The sequence below is a fragment of the Cnephaeus nilssonii genome (assembly GCF_951640355.1).
Source record: "Cnephaeus nilssonii genome assembly, chromosome: X".
NCBI lineage: Eukaryota > Metazoa > Chordata > Mammalia > Chiroptera > Vespertilionidae > Cnephaeus > Cnephaeus nilssonii.
In genome coordinates, this window is record NC_137071.1 from 76,040,610 (window position 1) to 76,059,290 (window position 18,681).

Genomic DNA, 18,681 nt, shown 5'->3' on the forward strand with positions numbered 1-18,681 from the left:
TATCTCAAATTCTCCAAGTTTGCTAAATGGCCTCAGTGCAAAAATAGTTTCACTAGTCAGTTTATTGGGCTTTCCCTCTCCAACATTTTGGCCTGATAAATCCTATATTGAAGAAAGCTGAGATGGAAGTGTAGATCAACACAGGTACTTGCCACATCCCACAACCACATCAAAATTATAACTAAAATACAGAAAAATCATCATTCAGAACTGCCTGAAATCTGGCTGAATGGAAATACTACAACTAGAGAAGTAAAGAAGAAAGTACATCAAGACTGGTAGGAGGGGCGGAGGCACAGAAGAGACTGGTCCTAAACCCATGTGTGGCATTTTTTAATGGGAAGGCCTTCTCCAAGGCCTCTTGTGAGAAGCAGGGGGTCCCAGCCCCACATCAGATCCCCAACCCAGGGTTCCAGAGCTGAGAAGAGAAGTTCCTGTAACTTTGAGCTGTGAGAACCAGCAGGGATTGTGGCTGAGTGATGTGGAGGCTGCTGGAGTCCCAGATGTTCCTGTTAAAGGGCCTGTGCATAAACTTACACAGTCCCCCTTCATCCGAGCTTCAGTGCCCAGTGGAAGCTTTGGGGCAACTCAGGGACATATGGGGAGGAACTGGGCTGTCTGGCATTGGGGTAGGAACTCTAGGGCTACTTTCTTCCAGACAAGGTTGCTCACAGTGGTCATTGTTCCTGTGCTGGGACCTCCCCCATCACAGAGCTGACTGACAGCCATATCTGGGTTTCCATCAGGATGGCCCACACTGTTTGCTCTGGTGATTCCCTGGGACTCCATCCCACCCAATTTTCAGCCAAACCCAAGCTGTGTGCAGCTTCTTTTCCATATGAATGGGCTATCCTGGCTCAGGCTTCAGAGTTTGCTAAAATCTCTTAAACAATTAGCGACTGGAGTCAGCATGCCTCAATCCTATCAATAAAAGGACCAAGACTTTCCACTAGCACCAGCCTTCCTTGCTTCACAGCTGGGCCTCGCCTGAGCATTTCCTAGCCCAATACAAGTAGCGGCCATCTGCAGATCTCTCTGTAGTGGCAAAGTCAGTGTAGTGGCAAAGTCAATGTAGTGGCAAAGTCAATGTAGTGGCAAAGTCACAATGTAGTGGCTGGCTTTGCCACTACATTGCCTTACATTGCCAGGAGACCCCAGCGCCAGTACACCCAGTGGATAGCATTAGATCATACCAGATTACAACTCTACATATCTATCAGCAAGATACTCAATGGGAAGACTCAGCACCAAAGGGCCCCTGAAGCAAGTCCTGCCCCATAATGGTGTCTCCCGTACAGCAGCTCTTCCATTATAGATGCTGCTGATCCTCACAGCAAATTGGCCTGGAGGTCAATTCCCCCCAGTGATACCAACAGCAATCAAGGCTTAACTACAAGACTGTGCACACAGCCCACAAAAGGGTGCACCAAGAGCATCCACCTCAGGTGACTGGGGAGGCTGAGCCACTTGGCCCTATAGGACACCTACCACACAAGGCCACTCTATCAAGTCAAGGAGACGTAGCAACTACCCGCAAAATACTGGATACAGAGTTCAAAACAATGGCTATAAGATTACTCAAGGATCTAAATGAGCACTTCAGAGGACTTAAGGAGAGCTTCAAGGGACTTAGTGAGACTTTCAATGATCTTAGTGAGAATGTCAAAGACATGAAAAAGGACCAGTCAGAAATTAAGCATACACTAACTGCAATAAAGAATAATTTATAGGGATTAAACAGTAGATAAGAGGATTCTGAGAATCAAATCACCAATTTGTAATATATGAGGCAAAAAACATCCAATCAGAGAGTAAAAATAAAAACAATTCAACAACATGAAAATAGTGTAAGGAACCCCTGGGACAACTTCAAGCATACTAACATTTGCATTATAAGAGTGCCAGAAGGAGAAGAGAGAGAGCAACATATCAAAAACCTATTTGAAGAAACAATGCCAGAAAACTTCCCCTACCTGGTGAAAGAAATAGACTTACAAGTCCAGGAAGTGCAGAGAGTCCCAAACAAAAGAAACCCAAAGAAGCCCACACCAAGACACATCATAATTAAAATGTCAAGGTTAAAGAGAGGAACCAAGATGGCAGCAAAGTTAAACAACTAAACTGCGGCCGTGCACAACAATTTCAAAAATACAACTAAAAGACAAAACGTCTAACAACCAGAACCACGGGAAAGCTGGCTGAGTGGTAGATTTACAACTAAGAAGGAAAAAGAAAGGAGCACAAACGTGGAAAAGCTGAGGTAAGGAGGCGCGCGAATCGGGCTGGTGGCAGGCGACTAGGCGCATGGCTTTTTTTCAACCAAAAGGGAGATAAGCTCCCGATCACTCTGAAATCCAGTTTCTGGGGACACGCGGGGGACCCAGACACCTACGGGGAGAAGCTGGACTCTCAGCCATCAGGTCGGAAAGTGAGAGTGACTATTTGCAGAGGTGTGCCCAGCAATCATTGTTTACTGCGATGAAGTGCGGGACGCGGGGACTTGGAAATGAGGAGAGGCAGAGACAGCTGACGGCAGCCATCGCCATTTGCCACGCCCTAGCCTAGTGACGCCGAGACCCCGCCCTTCCCTGAGACCCCGCCCCGCACATTCTACAAACCCGCCCAGGATTCACACAGCGGCTTTTGCATATAAATGGCCTGTTCTGTGGAAGCTTAACCAAATAAACTGCAACTCCAGTCAGACTGCTCCAAAACTGCCAAAGCCCAAGCAAAAAGGAGAAAACTGTAGTTCTTGCTGTAGCTCCTGCTGGGTGGCCCCTCAGATAGTAGCTGACCTGCACCCCATTGGAGATCCAGAAACTAGGGTATCTAGTGGTCGGTGTGAAACGACACCAGATTTCAACCGCTCTCTTAAGGGACACATTCAAGAGGCAGACTCAGTGAGCACCAAAGCCCTACTGGAACAAGTCCCGCCCTGTAAACGTGTCTCCAGCACAGCAATTCTTTCATTATAGACACAGCAGGTCCTCACAGCCAATTGACCTGGAGGTCAATTCCTCCCAGTGACACCAACGACAATCAAGACTTAACTACAACAAGGCTGTACACACAGTCCACAAAGGGGTGAACCAAGAGTGTCCACCTCAGGTAACTGGGAGGCTGACCCATTGAACCAATAGGACACCTAGTACACAAAGCTATCCTACCAACTCAGGGAAGCAACGAAAATGAGGAGGCAAGGAAACAGATCACAAACGAAAGAAATGGAGGAGAACAAATGAATGTACATAGAGTTCAAAACCACGGTTATAAGGTTTTTCAAGAATTTTATGGAAAAGGCCAATAAATTTAAGGAGACCCTCGAGGATATGAAAAAGGACCAACTAGAAATTAAACATACACTGACTGAAATAAAAAATGTTATACAATGACCCAACAGCAGACTAAAGGAACGCAAGAATCAAGTCAAAGATTTGAAATACATAGAAGCAAAAAACACTCAACCAGGAAAGCAAAAAGAAAAAAGAATCCAAAAATTTGAAGATAGTGTAAGAAGCCTCTGGGACAACTTCAAGCGTACCAACATCAGAATTATGGGGGTGCCAGAAGAAGAGAGGGAGCAAGATGCTGAAAACCTATTTGAAGAAATAATGACTGAAAACTTCCCCACCTGGTGAAAGAAATAGACTTACAAGTCCAGGAAGTGCAGAGAACCCCAAACAAAGGAATCCAAAGAGGACCACACCAAGACACATCATAATTAAAATGCCAAGGGCAAAAGCCAAAGAGAGAATATTACAAGCAGCAAGAGAAAAACAGTTAGTTACTTACAAGGGAGCACCCATACATGTGTCAGCTGATTTCTCAACAGAAACTATGCAGGCCAGATGGGAGTGGCAAGAAATATTCAAAGTGATGAATAGCAAGAACCTACAACCAAGACTACTCTACCCAGCAAAGTTATCATTCAGAATTGAAGGGCAGATAAAGAGCTTCACAGATAAGGAAAAGCTAAAGGAATTCATCACCACCAAACCAGTATTATATGAAATGCTGAAAGGTATTCTTTAAAAAGAGGAAAAAGAAGAAAAAAGTAAAGATAAAAATTATGAATAACAAATACATACCTATCAACAAGTGAATCTAAAAGTCAAGTGAATTAAAAATCTGAAGAACAGAATAAACTGGTGAACATAATAGAATCAGGAGCATAGAATCGGAGTGGATTGATAATTCTCAGGGGGAAAGGGGTGTCTATGTGGGGGGTACGGGAAGAGACTGGACAAAATCATACACCTATGAATAAGGACAGCGGGGGGCAGGTAAGGGCAGAAGGGAGGGTGGGAACCACAGACAAGAAAAAGCTAAAGGAGTTCATCACCACCAAACCAGTTATTACATGAAATGTTGAAGGGTATTCTTTAAGAAAAGGAAGAAGAGAAAAGAAAAATTCAAAAGTTCAGTATGGCTATCATCAACAAATCAACAAATGACAAGTGCTGGTGAGGATGTGGAGAAAAAGGAACCCTCATGCCCTGCTGGTAGGAATGCAGACTGGTGCAGCCACTGTGGAGAACAATATGGAGTTTCCTCAAAAAACTAAAAATGGAACTCCCATTTGACCCAATGATTCCACTTCTAGGAATATATCTCAAGAAAGTAGAAACACCAATCAGAAAGGATATATGCACCCCTATGTTCATAGCAGCACAATTTACAATAGCTAAGATTTGGAAACAGCCTAAGTGCCCATCAGCAGATGAGTGGATTAAAAAACAGTGGTACATCTACACAATGGAATACTATGCTGCAGTAAAAAAGAAGGAATTCTTACCATTTGCAATAGCATGGATGGAACTGGGTAGCATTATGCTAAGCAAAATAAGCCAGAGAAAGATGAATATCACATGATCTCACTCATTTGTGGAATATAATGAACAACATAAACTGATGAACAAAAACAGATCCAGTGACAGAGAAGCATCAGTTAGATGCTCAAACCTCAGAGGGAATGTAGGGGAGGGTGGGGGTACGGGGGAGAGATCAACCAAAGGACTTGTATGCATGCATATAAGCCTAACCAATGGATACAGACAACAGGGGGGTGAGGGCATGATTGGGGGGGGGGGTAATGGGGGGATAAGGACACATATGTAATACCTTAATCTATAAAACCAATAAAGGGAAAAAAGGGGGATCCAGAAAAAAAGTTCAAAAGTATGAAAAATAAAATGGCAATATATACATATCTATCAACAATTGAATCTAAAAATCAAAATAAAGGAACAAGGAATCTAATGAACAATATAAACTGATCAATAAAATAGAATCAGAGGCATGGAAATATGGAACAGACTGACGAATCTCACAGGGAAGGGGAGGCAGGAGAGATTAACCAAATATCTTATATGCATTTATGCATTACTTATGGACACAGATAATAGGGTGGTGAAGGCCTGTGGCAGGGTGGGAACCAGGTGGAGGTGGGCAATGGGGGATATCTGTAATACTCGAAACAATAAAGAATTTTTAAATTAAAAAAATCCTATATTGCTCCTCTTTGATGCTTTTAAGATATTTTTACATTTTGAAGCATCTTTAGTTAGTTTCTTTTTTAAGCAGCCATACTGGTCTGGATACCTAACAACTACTTTATTGAGGTATTTCTTATTGCTCCATGACATCAATTGGTAGTATATATTTTGTAACACCTAAATCAGAATCATTCAGAGATGTTTATTAACATTTTAGAATGTTAGCCAACCTCATGCTTACTGAAACAGAACCTCTAGGATAGTATCCTAGTATCTGAATTTTGGCAGTTTTTTGAAGTATTTCTAATGTGTACAGAGGTTTGATTTTATTTGTACTTTAAAGTCTTATATTTGGTATTTTTTATTGTAGGAGCCTGAGATCTGAATGTATTGTTTTGTATACTTGTTCTAGCACCATATGTTGAACAATCCATTATTTTTACATCTATTTGATACACTAACTTTTATTATATTTCAGGAGTGTGTGTGTGTGTGTGTGTGTGTGTGTGTGTGTGTGTGTGTGTGTGTCTATTTCTGATTTTTCTATTTTGGTCTGTTGAGCTGCCTAATCTTTGAGCAATACCATGCTGTTTTAATTAGTGTTGACTTATCATGTGTTTTAATATGTGATTAAAAATATATTCGTTAGTTTTATTTTATGATTTTCTACCACACTAAAATATTTAAAACATTAATTGCATCATTTTCTTGCTTCAACTGTCTTTGGTAACTTCGTATAATTAAATAAGTTTTTCTACAATTTTTGAGAAAGTTCTTTAATTAGCTGTATCTTCTAGTGTACTTTTCCACATTGACTTAAGAAATACTTTAGATTGGGGTACTTAATGTTTATTTTACCTGACTCATTGCCCACAAAATTTTTATTTTAATCTTAATGTTAAGTATGCCCATATTTCTTCTAGATGTCTTTCTGTCCATCCTTCAGAATTGAAGTTGAGTTATTTACCTTCTCTACAGAGCTCTCACGAATACTCCCAGGCTCAAGGGAACCCACTTAACTTTTATAGCAATTATTTTCTATACCACTTATTTTTACTTGGTAATTACTACTGAATCACAGACTGTAAAATCTGAAAGCTACCTAAAAAGATCAATCTGTCTATCTCTGTTTTCTTACCAAAGTGAAAACTGAGCATGAGTATATGGGAATTATCATAGTCTCCTAATGACTCAATTGCTTAGGTAGACTTAGGATGTATTTCTTGTATTTTACAGTTCTTTCTATTACCATTGTTTGCTTTATCATTATTCCATTGTGTTTTATTTTTATTTTTTTGGACCTAGATTTCTTCTTTTTTTAAAAATATATTTTATTGATTTTTTACAGAGAGGAAGAGAGAGGGATAGAGAGTTAGAAACATCGATGAGAGAGAAGCATCGATCAGCTGCCTCTTGCACACCCCCTACTGATGTGCCCGCAACCAAGGTACATGCCCTTGACCAGAATCGAACCTGGGACCCTTGAGTCCGCAGGCCGACGCTCTATCCACTGAGCCAAACCGGTTTCGGCTAGATTTCTTCTTTAACTAGATTGGAAGTTCCTTAAAGGCAGGGCTCATGTCTACACATTTTTATTTTTTACAACTCATAGCCCTAATACTATGCCTTTATTTATTAGGCACCTGATTGATATTAATAGATATTGGTAAAAAGCTAACCAGATGTCAAATTGGGGCTATTTCCTCATGGGCATCCTATATAATAAAGAGGTAATATGCAAATTTACCATCACTCCAACATACAAGATGGCTGCCCCAATGTGGTCAAAGATGGTCGCCCCCATGTGGACATAAGATGGCCACCACAAGATGGCCAGCAAGGGAGGGAAGTTGGGAGTGACCAGGCCTGCAGGGGAAGGCAGTTGTGGGCGATCAGGCCAGCAGGGGAAGGAAGTTGGGGGGGACCCAGGCCTGCAGGAGAGGGAAGTTGGGGGTGACCAGGCCAGCAGAGGAGGGCAGTGGTGGGCAACCAGGCCTGCAGGGGAGGACAGTTGGGGGGATCAGGCCTGCAGGGAGGGCAGTTGGAGGCAACCAGGCCTACAGGGGAGGGCAGTTAGGGGTGACCAGGCTGGCAAGGGAGGGAAGTTTGGGGTGACTGGGCCAGCAGGGGAGGGCAGTTAGTGGCAATCGGACCAGCAGGGGAGCAGTTAGACGTTGATCAGGGTGGCAGGGGAGTGGTTAGGAGGTGATCAGGCTGGCAGGCAGAAGCAGTTAGAGGCAATCAGGCAGGCAGGCAGGCTCGCAGTTGGGAGCCAGCAGTCCTTGACTGTGAGAGGGATGTCCCAAATTGGAGAGGGTGCAGGCTGGGCTGAGGGACACCCTTCCTCCCCCTCGTGCATGAATTTCATGCACCGGGCCTGTAGCCACTATTATAATTGCATGGAAAGTGACATCTAGTGGTTCGCTTGTGTATTACAATTGCTTTTCTTTTCTTTTTCTTTTTTTTTTTTACACAGGTAATGATTATTTTTAAAATTTTTAATTTTCAATTACAGGTTACATTCAGTATTATTTTTATGAGTTTCAGATGTACACATTAATGGTTAGACAATAATATATTTTATAAAGTATTATCCTTGATATTTGCAGTACCCAACTGGCACTATACATAGTTATTACAATATCATTAACTGTATATTCCCTATGATGTACTTTATATCCCCATGAGTATTTTGTAACTACCAATTTTTATTTGTTAACCTCTTCATCTTTTAACCAAGTCCTCCAAACTCTGAATACTAGAGTTTTTATAACCTAGATGGAATAAATAAAATATAAATTAAATTTTTAAGTTGAATTAAAAAAATTGTAATTACCAGATGTCTTCAGTAGTGGCAGTTATTGTGAATCAGTATGTCCTGAAATTGACAAGTTTGGACTTTGAAATCTAGTATTCATGTTTACACAAAGTAATATTATATATTTTTAATTCACTTCTGTTCCTGATACACTGTAATGTAATTTTTGTGTATGGAAATTATCCTTCCCAGTAGAGAGCAATGATATACTACTGTCTTTGTATCTCTACCTGCACCTAACATAACATAGTGACAGTCAAATAACAGGTGGATCAAATAAGTATGTGTTGAATTAGTTATATATGTTTGAAGGATCTGTGTGTGTTTTATTTATCTTTATTGCCTAACAAGTTTTCTGGACTCTAATAATACTCAATTCATGTTTGATGAGTAAGTCTAAATAAGTCTATTTAACCTGTAATGTGGTTGATGTATAATACTAAAACATGAGTTCAAAACATCGTCATCTATGTATAATAAATAATGGCTGCATAACAGACTTTAGATTGTAAATGTGGCAAACAGGGTGTAGCTCACTTGGTTAGAGTGATATCCTGATATGCCAAGGTTGTGGGTTAAATATCCAGTCAGGGAACATACAAGACACAATCAATGAATGCATAAATAAGTGGAACAACAAATATCTCTCTCTCTCTCTCTCTCTCTCTCTCTCTCTCTCTCTCTCTCTCTCTCCATTCCCCTTCCTCTCCCTGTCTCAAAAAGAAAAACAGAACAACAAAAAACACAAGAAATGTCACACACATATTTTAAAATATATTTTTATTGATTTCAGAGAGGAAGGGAAAGGGAGATAGAGATAGAAACGTCAGTGATGAGAGAGAATCATTGATCAGCTGCTTCCTGCAAGCCCCCTGCTGGGAATTGATCCTCGCAACCGCAACCGGGGCATGTGCTGTGACCAGAAATTGAACTGTGACCTCCTGGTTCACAGGTTGACGCTCAACTATTTGGGCACAAACATATTTTTCTGGAACAGCCTGTTGGAATGTAAGTGAAAAATTCCCCCAACATCAGGCCATTGTTGTTTGTTCTTATAATTAGTAAAAGGAGTTTCAGCATGTTAGATGTTCTAACTAAAAGAATGAGCTCAGTACTTCAATAAGCATTGGGGAAGAAAATCTGGTCATGAGTGGAGTAAAGGAAAGCATGGAATGTTGGGAAGGAAGCTAAGTTACTTTTTAAGTTATAGGCTCCCAAGGCTGAGCATTGATAAACATTATTTGGTATTACATTACATAAAGGTTTCTCTTATTTAATGAGAAGCATGCTACCTTACTGTACATAAATACTGAGGTATCTGCCTATGTTAAACTAATTACTATTTATTTTTCTAAGCCATTAAGTTTCATGCCAGAGTAAAGTATAGTTCTGGAAGGCAGAAGTCATCTACTATCTTCTTGTTGAATAGAACTTTATTTTAAAGGAAGACATTTTTCTGGCTTCAGGAACTCAATTATTAATATAAGTGAATAAAATAGTTAGTAGTAGCTATTATAAACAGGCTGTGGGAATAATATTTTCAGTAAATCTTGAAGCTGATAAGACTGTGCTACTAGAGATGAGAGAGTGGGGGCAAAGAAAAGAATGGTGGTTAAAGATAGTATTATGTATTTTATGCCCCATGATTGCTCAAGAATGTAGAGAAGAAACAACTTCTTGGCTAGTTGCCAAGGTTACTGTTAATATGGATTGATAGGTAATTTCTTACAAGAGATAATAGGAGGAAAAAGGGAGTTCCTAAGAGCTTGGACAGTGGCAAATCATATTACAGAGAAGTTTTATGAATTTCTTATTCATTTTTTAAAAATACGTTTTTGCTTTAAAATTATGAAAATTTGTTATATAACATGTGTTGGCAAGGATGTGGATGAAAAGGAACCCTTGTGCACTGTTGGTGTGGCTGCAAATTGGTGCAGCCACTATAGAAAACAGTATGGAGATCTCTTGAAAAACTAAAAATAGATATATACCATATGACCTAGCAATTCTACTCCTGGATATTTATCTAAAGAAAAGGAAAACCTTAATCTGAAAAGATATATGTACCCCTATGTTTATTGCAGCATTATTTACAATACCCAAGATATGGAAGCAACTGAGGTGTCCATCGATAAATGAGTGGATGAATGATATATTTACCTACACAATGCAATGTAACACAGCAATAAAAAAGAATGAAATATTGCCATTTTTGACAACATGTGTGTTCTAGAGGGCATTATGCTAAGTAAAGTAAGTCAGGTGGAGAGAGACAAATACCATGTAGTTTCACTTATATATGGAATCTAAACAAACAAACAAAACAACACAACACAAAAATAGATTAATAGAAATAGAAATCAAAGGGATGGTTACTTAAAGGGAGGGGGTGAACAGATGAATGAAAAAGGTGAAGGGGGATATAGTCAACAATATTTTTCTGGGTTTTTTTGTTTTTTTTTTACAAATTTGAATTGTTGAGTTAAGTTGAGATGTTAGTCAGAGTCTGGTTTTCAGGTTTATATTTAATGATTTTTCTCCCCATTTCTCTTTCTTTATAGGCTTGCTATGGGTGTTCTCCAGGATCAAAGTGTGACTGTAGTGCTGTAAAAGGAGAAAAGGTAAGATCTGAGATGGGCCTTTGAAAACATAAGAAAAACAGGAAAATAATGTTTTTAATATGTTGTTTTTTTAAAACAGGGTTTCTACCTCAGCACCTAATAAGCATAATGAATTCTATTCTATTGCTTATTGTAGGCAGTTGTAAGGATTAGACTAATTGTTGCAGGGGTCAGAACATATTTTCTGTAAAAGGCCATAAAATAGATGTTTTAGGTTTTGTGACCCAATAACGTCTCTTGTCACATATTTCTCTCTTCTTTTTAAAATATTCTTTTAAAAGTGTAAAAAAAACATTTTTAGCTCTTGGACTATATAAAACAAGCTTCTGACTGCATTTGACTTGAGATATATAGTCTGTCAACCTCTGATCAATTTTGTTAAAAGCACTTAATAACCAAAAGAAGGGGTAAAACACTTAAGAAGGAACCAAACATTTATTAGGCTACTAATCTGTGCCGGACACCATGCTAGACAATTTTGTGTATACTTATGTAGTCTATGTAAGTTAATGATTGGTGAATCTCTATTTTTATCTCACTTTTCCACAACAGCACCCCTGTTGTATACATATGATGATTACAAAGTATTGGTGAGGATTAAATAGCATAAACCTAGCCACTATGAGTCAGTGACTCACATTAAAATTGGAAGATTAAAAAGAGATAGTGAATTGTGGCCCTATGAGAGTTGTAAGGAGAAAATGGATTATACTCTAGTTTCCACTCTTTGGGCTCAATAAATATTTTTGAATAAACAAGTGAATGCTACTAATTACATATGAAAAAGTTTGGGACACTATTCAAGACCATATTCTGTTTAGGAATATAAAGTTTCACTGGCATATTAATGTGTTTAAAAGTCCTGGAGTAAAGAAACCTCTTTGTTTTGCAATGTTATATTTCCAAGCTCCATTTCATCATGTAACCCACTTTTCTCTTACCAGACCACCTATTACAGTAGTCCCCTTTTATTCATGGTTTTACTCTCCATTGTTTTACTTACCCACAGTCTTCTGAGGTTAAAAATATTAAATGAAAAAACCCAGAAATAAGAAATTCATAAGTTTTAAATTGTGTGCCATTCTAGGTAGAGTGATGAAATCTTGCACTATTATGCTCCGTCCTGTCCAAGATATGAACCATCCCTCTGTCCAGGGTATCCATGCTGTATACACTATCTGTCCACTAATCACTTACTAGCCATATCACCAGAAGGTCAGTAGTTGCCTAACACTACATCAAAAGACTTATGTCAATCACCTTACTTCATCTAGGAATTGTATCATATCATATTATCACAAAAAAGGGTGAGTACAGGATACTAAGATATTTTGAGTGAGAGAGACCATATTCATATAACTTTTATTACAGTATATTGTTATAATTGTTCAATCTTATTATGTTATTATTGGTAATCTTCTACTGTGCCTAATTTATGAATTAACCTTTATCATAAGTATGTATGTATGAGAAAAAGCTTTGTAAAAGGTTCAGTATTATATGTGGTTTCATGCATCAACTGAGGGTCTTAGAATGTACCCCCATGGATAAAGTGATACTACTATATATTAATCTAATATTGTTATGCTGAACATCTATTTGAATAACATAGTTTGAGGGGAGTAGTTTTATAGTAAATGGTGCTATCTGTAATGGTAAATAAAATAAGAGTGATTCCTTTCTGATATTGGTAGAGTGACTTTTATAAAATTAAGTCTTCTTCAGACAAAAAGTATACACTCTGGACAAAATATAATAGCTATTTAATGGCACAGGAGAGTGACCAAAAAAAATGATAAAGGATTCTACCCTTGAAAGAAAGGAAGTTCACTGGGCAAGTTTGCATTTATGTTGCTTTTCTCCTGAGTGCACTGTTCAGTGTGCATGGCATGGGATGGTCAGAAACCAGACACGATGACACAGTCTTACTGGCTTGAGAAGTCAGAGGACAGAAGTGAGGATGCCAGAATGGCTTTGAAGTGATGGGGGTTATGCTGGAATGAAGGAAGCCACAAAGAGGATAGCAAAAAAATTCTGCTTCTAAACTCCACACAAATTCTTGGTTGAATCCTGAAATTTACATGTAAAGGATGATTCATACAACCCAGCAAAAAGGAATGGCTAGAAGACTGCAATAACTAAACATAAAATTTAATTGCTGTCCAGTGAAGGGAAAACAGAGTTTTAAGGTTTAGTTCAGCTGAGTTAACTAATTCCTTAAATAAAATTTCAATACTTTGCAGAGGCAGAAAAAGAATCCAGGATGTCTACATATTAACTACAACGTCCAATATGCAATTAAAACTTACTAGACATAAGAAGTAGTAGGTAAAAGTGACCCATAGTCAGAAAAAGATCAGTCAGTGATAACTAACTTGAAATAACACATATGTTAGAAATTCTAGACAGTGATTTTAAGCCAATAGGATAAATATATTTATTATTTTAAAGGGAAATCAGCTCAGAATGAATGAACAGAGAATCATAACAGAGCACTGGAAACTGAAAGAAATAGGAAAATCTATATTTAAAAGCAAAATATAAGAGCAATTTACCAGATGGGCTTTTAACAGCAGAGTGGAGATGACTGAAGAAAGGGTCAGTGAAATTAAAGATTCATTTGAAGAAAGATCCAATCTGAAGAACAAAGAGAAGGAAAAGAATAGGTCCTCAGTGACCTGTGAAACAGTATTAAATGATTTAATACAAATGTAAATGGAATCCTATAAGAACAGGAGGGAAAAACAGAGAAGTAAAAATAATAATAATTAATGAGGCATTAGTAATGGCAAGCATTTTCCACACTTGGTTAAAAATATAAATTTACAGAAAAACATAAATTTAAGAAGTTCAGCACAACCCAAGCAGGATAAAAACAAAGAAAACTACACCCAGGCACATCATAATGAATATACTGAGAAAAAAACATCTGTGATTAAAAGAAAATCTGAAAGAAGCTAAAGAAAAAATACACATTGTATACTAGTACTGGGGCAGAATAACATAACTAAGGATAGACAGAATTCTCATCAGAAAGAATGGATAATGTACAACAATATAAAATCATCATTGAGTTTTATGAGTTCTTTATATATTTTGGAAATTAAAACTTTGTCAGAGCTACTGTTTACAAATATCAACTCCCATCTGATTGGCTGCTGTTTGTTTTGTTGTCCATGTCTTTTGCTGTGCAGAAGCTCTCCAGTTTGATATAGTCCCATTCATTTATTTTTGCCTTTACTTCCTTGCCTTTGGGGTCAAGTCCATAAAATGTTCTCTACCATCAAGGTCCATACCAAACAAATAACAATCCAATCAAAATGTGGGCAGAGGACCTGAAAATACACCTCTCCCAAGAAGACAGACAAACACCCAATAGATATATGAGAAGATGTTTAACCTCACTGGCAATCAGGGAAATGGAAATTAAAACTACAATGGGATACCACCTTACACCAGTTAGAATGGCCATTATCAACAAGACAAGCAACAAGTGTTGAAGAGGTTGTGGAAAAAAGGGAACCCTCATTCACTGCTGGTGGGAATGTAAACTGGTACAACCACTATGGAAGGCAGTCTGGCAATTCCTCAAAAAATTAAAAATAGAGCTACCATATGACCCAACAACCCCAATCCTGGGTATATACCCGAAAAACTCAAAATCATTTACATGCAAAGACATATGCACCCCTATGTTCATTGCAGCATTATTCAAGGTGGCCCCAAGAGTTGGAAACAGCCAAAGTGCCCTACAATAGAGGACTAGATAAAGAAGATGTGGTATATATACACAAAGGAGTACTACATGGCCATAAGAAAGGATGAAATAACGTCATTTACAACAACATGGATGGACCTTGAGAACATTATGCAAAGTTAAATAAGTCAGACAGAAAAAGCAAGAACTATATGATTCACCCATATGTAGGATATAAAACTGAAACTTATGGACACAAACTGCAGTGTGGTAGTTGCCAGAGGGAAGGGGTAGAGGGAGAAAGGGGTCCTAATATGAGGTGACAGGAGATTTGACTTTAGGTAGTGGGCACATGGTCCTATATACATATGTTGTAAATTAGTAATCTACACATGAAACCTATATGTTCATGTTGACTAATGTCACCCCAATAAAATTTAATTTAAAAAAATCATCATTGAAAATATCTGCATATACAGTGAAATTGCACATAAAAATAAAAGCAAATTTAAGACATTTTCTGGTCATAACACCTGAGAGAATTTTTCATCAGCATACTTGCACTAAAATAAATTTCTTCAGGCTGAAAGACTGTTTAAACCAAAACAACAGAGCTTCAAAAGCATAACAAAAGCCCTGGCTGGGTGGTTCAGTTGGATGCAGTGTCATCCCAAACACCAAAAAGTTATGGGTTTGATTACCGGTCAGGGCACATACCTAGTTTGTGGGTTCAATTCCTGATTGGGATGTGTATAGGAGGCAACTGAACGTCGATGCTTCTCTCTCTGAAACCAATAAAAACAACAATAACAGCATATTGTTGGGTGAGGATTTAAAAAAAAAAAAAAAGCATAACAACAGAAGCCCAAACTGACAGAATTAAAGAGAGAAATAGACAAATCCACAATCATAGTTATAGATCCTAATACTCCTATCTGTCATTGGCAGAATCACTATGAAAAAAAAATTTGTAAAGGCATAGGTGATTAGAACTACACTACTAACAATCTAGACCTGACATATACCAGGTGTACCGGTTAATAATGCGGATTTTGCAATCAAAGAAAACAGGGTAATTTCAAGAGAAACATCAAAAGTGCTTTATGCAACGTAATGTCCATTGCTAGCTACACATTTCCCCCATATTTCAGGTAATTTGTGGATACCGTCCCAATAGAACTTTTCTTGTTATGAGGCAAACCATTCAGAGACCCAATTTTCCACTTCTTCGTACGTTTTGAAGTGCTGCTCAGAAAGTGCATGTGCCATGCATCGGAACAAGTGGTAATCTGAAGGAGTAAGGTCTGGTGAATATGGTGGGTGGGTTAATACTTCCCTGGAAAGATCTTTTAACGTGTCTTTAACTGGTTTTGAAGTGTGTGGTGGTGTGTCATCATGAAGCAAAATTACTTTGCTGTGTCTTCTGGCCCATTCTGGTCGTTTTTCGATCAAAGCGTGGTTCTAATTGATTATTTGTTGTCAGTAGCGATCAGTATGAATGGTTTCACCTGGTTTTAGAAGCTCATAATACACCACACCTTCCTGATCCCACCAAACATAGAGCATTGTCTTCTTTCCGAAGCGATTTGGCCTTGCAGTCAATGTTGATGGTTGACCTAGATCAGTGGTCTGCTAACTCATTAGTCAACAGAGCCAAATATCAACAGTACAATGATTGAAATGTCATTTTAGAGCCAAAATTTTTAAACTTAAACTTCTTCTAACGCCACTTCTTCAAAATAGACTCGCCCAGGCCGTGATATTTTGTGGAAGAGCCACACTTAAGGGGCCAAAGAGCCGCATGTGGCTTGCAAGCCGCGGTTTGCCAACCTCTGACCTAAATCAACCCATGATTTTGTGCGTTTGGGATTCTCAAAATAAATCCACTTTTCATTGCCAGTCACAATTTGATGCAAAAGAGACTTTCTTTCGTGCCATTGAAGCAACATTTTACTGATGACTTTTTGGTTTTCCATTTGTCTTTCGTTCAGTTGATGTGGCACCCATTTTCCTTCCTTTAAATTTTTTCCATTGCTTGTAAAAGATCGGAAATTGTTTGCTGAACAGCGTTTAATCTTTCTGCAAGTTGTTTTTGAGCTTGACACGTATCTTCATCCAATAGTGCTTGTAATTGTTGGTCTTCAAACTTTTTCGGTTGACCTGGACGTTCTTTGTCTTTCACATCGAAATCATCACTTTTAAAGTGTTTACTAGTAAACCAGTAAACAAGTATCTTGAGATGGAACATGTTCACCATAAGCTTCCCGAAGTATATGATAACTTTCAGCCGCACTTTTCTTCGAAATAAAGTAATGAATTAAAACTTCCCGCAAGTGCTCTTATTTTGGCACGAAGTTCGACATTTTTAAGTATAAAAATATCTATGATTTTAACACCTTCAGAAAATTTGACATATGAAGTTTTGAAGCTTGCTGTCAATACAACAAAATAGCATACATATCAAATTGCATATAATATCAACATACTAGTATGTGTAACTCCATCTATTGAAAAAAATCCGCATTATTAACCGGTACATCTGGTATAGAGTCCTATATCCAATAACTACAGAATGTAATTTCTTTCAAAGGCATATGAAATTTTCTCCATGATAGACTATATAATGGGCCATAAAATGAGACCTTATCAATATCAAAAGATTTAAAGCATCAGTATAGTATACTAGTATTATCTTAGCACATGGAATGAATAAGAAATTAATAATAATAAGATCTGTCAAAAATCCCTAATTATTTAGAAATTAGAAAGCACCATTATAAATAACTGATAGAGCAAGGAAGAAATCACAAGGAAAATTAGAAAATATTTTAAGTTGCATAATGATTGAAATGCAACATACTGAGAATAGTGGGATTGAGTTAAAGCAGGGCTTAGTGAAAATAGCTTTAAATACCTATTTTTAAAAAGAAGAGAGATTTCAAATCAGTGATTTAAGTTTCCCAGTTAAGAAGCTATAAAAAGGCAAGCAATTTCAATTTAAAATAAGAAATAGTAAGGACAAAAAGAGAAATAAAAATATATGGACTAGAAAATAATAGAAAAACATTATACAGCCAAAATTTGTTAATTGCTTCTTAGCATGACTGATAAGACAATAGAAAACACAAGTAACCAATTTTAGGAATAATAATATAAATATGAAAAATAAGGGAATATTATAAACAACTTTATAACAATAAATTCAACAACTTAGTAGAGATGGAAAAATAACTTGAGAAACAACATAACCTAAAACGAACTTACAAACTAACTCAAACAAAATATGAATAGCCCTATATTTACTAAGGAAATTGAACTCTCAAACACTTCCCACACACAAAAAATTTCAGACCAAAGTTTTCACTGGTGAATTATATGAAACATCTATATAAGAGACTACATCAATTTTTCATAAACTCTTTCAGAAAATAGACTGATGCCCAACTAATTTTATTAAACTAATATGTCCTATTACCCAAACTAGACAAAGACAAAATTACAAAATCATAAAGCTACAACTAAATTTTTCTCATTTTATCAAAGATGCAGAAATCCTTAAGAAAATTTTAGGAAGTCAGACCCATTAGAATATAACGTGAATAATATATTATTACTAAGTGGGGCTTATGCCAGGAATGCATAGTTGGTTTAACATTGAAAATCAAAAAACACCAATCAGAAAGGATATATGCACACCTATGTTCATAGCAGCACAATTTACAATAGCAAAGATTTGGAAACAGCCTAAGTACCCATCAGCAGATGAGTGGATTAGAAAACTGTGGTACATCTACACAATGGAATACTATGCTGCTGTAAAATGAAGGAACTCCTACCATTTGCAACAGCATGAATGGAGCTGGAGAGCATTATGCTAAGTGAAATAAGTCAGAGAAAGATAATTATCATGTGATCTCACTCATTTTCAGATTATATTGAACAACATAAACTGATGAACAAAAACATTCAAAGACAGAGAAGCATTGATCAGATGCTCAAACCTCAGAGGGAAGGTAGGGGAGGGTGGGGGTAAGGGGTAGAGGTCAACCA

At 37.6% G+C, this 18,681-nt stretch overlaps 1 protein-coding gene across 1 annotated transcript in view; it reads left to right on the top strand.

Moving 5' to 3' along the window:
* COL4A5 (collagen type IV alpha 5 chain) overlaps nt 1–18,681 on the top strand; it is a 325,412-nt gene that overhangs the window by 114,058 nt on the left and 192,673 nt on the right. The window contains exon 2 of the mRNA XM_079764916.1: nt 10,875–10,934. Coding sequence (XP_079621042.1) covers nt 10,875–10,934 — 60 coding nt within the window. The remainder of the gene's footprint in view (nt 1–10,874; nt 10,935–18,681) is intronic.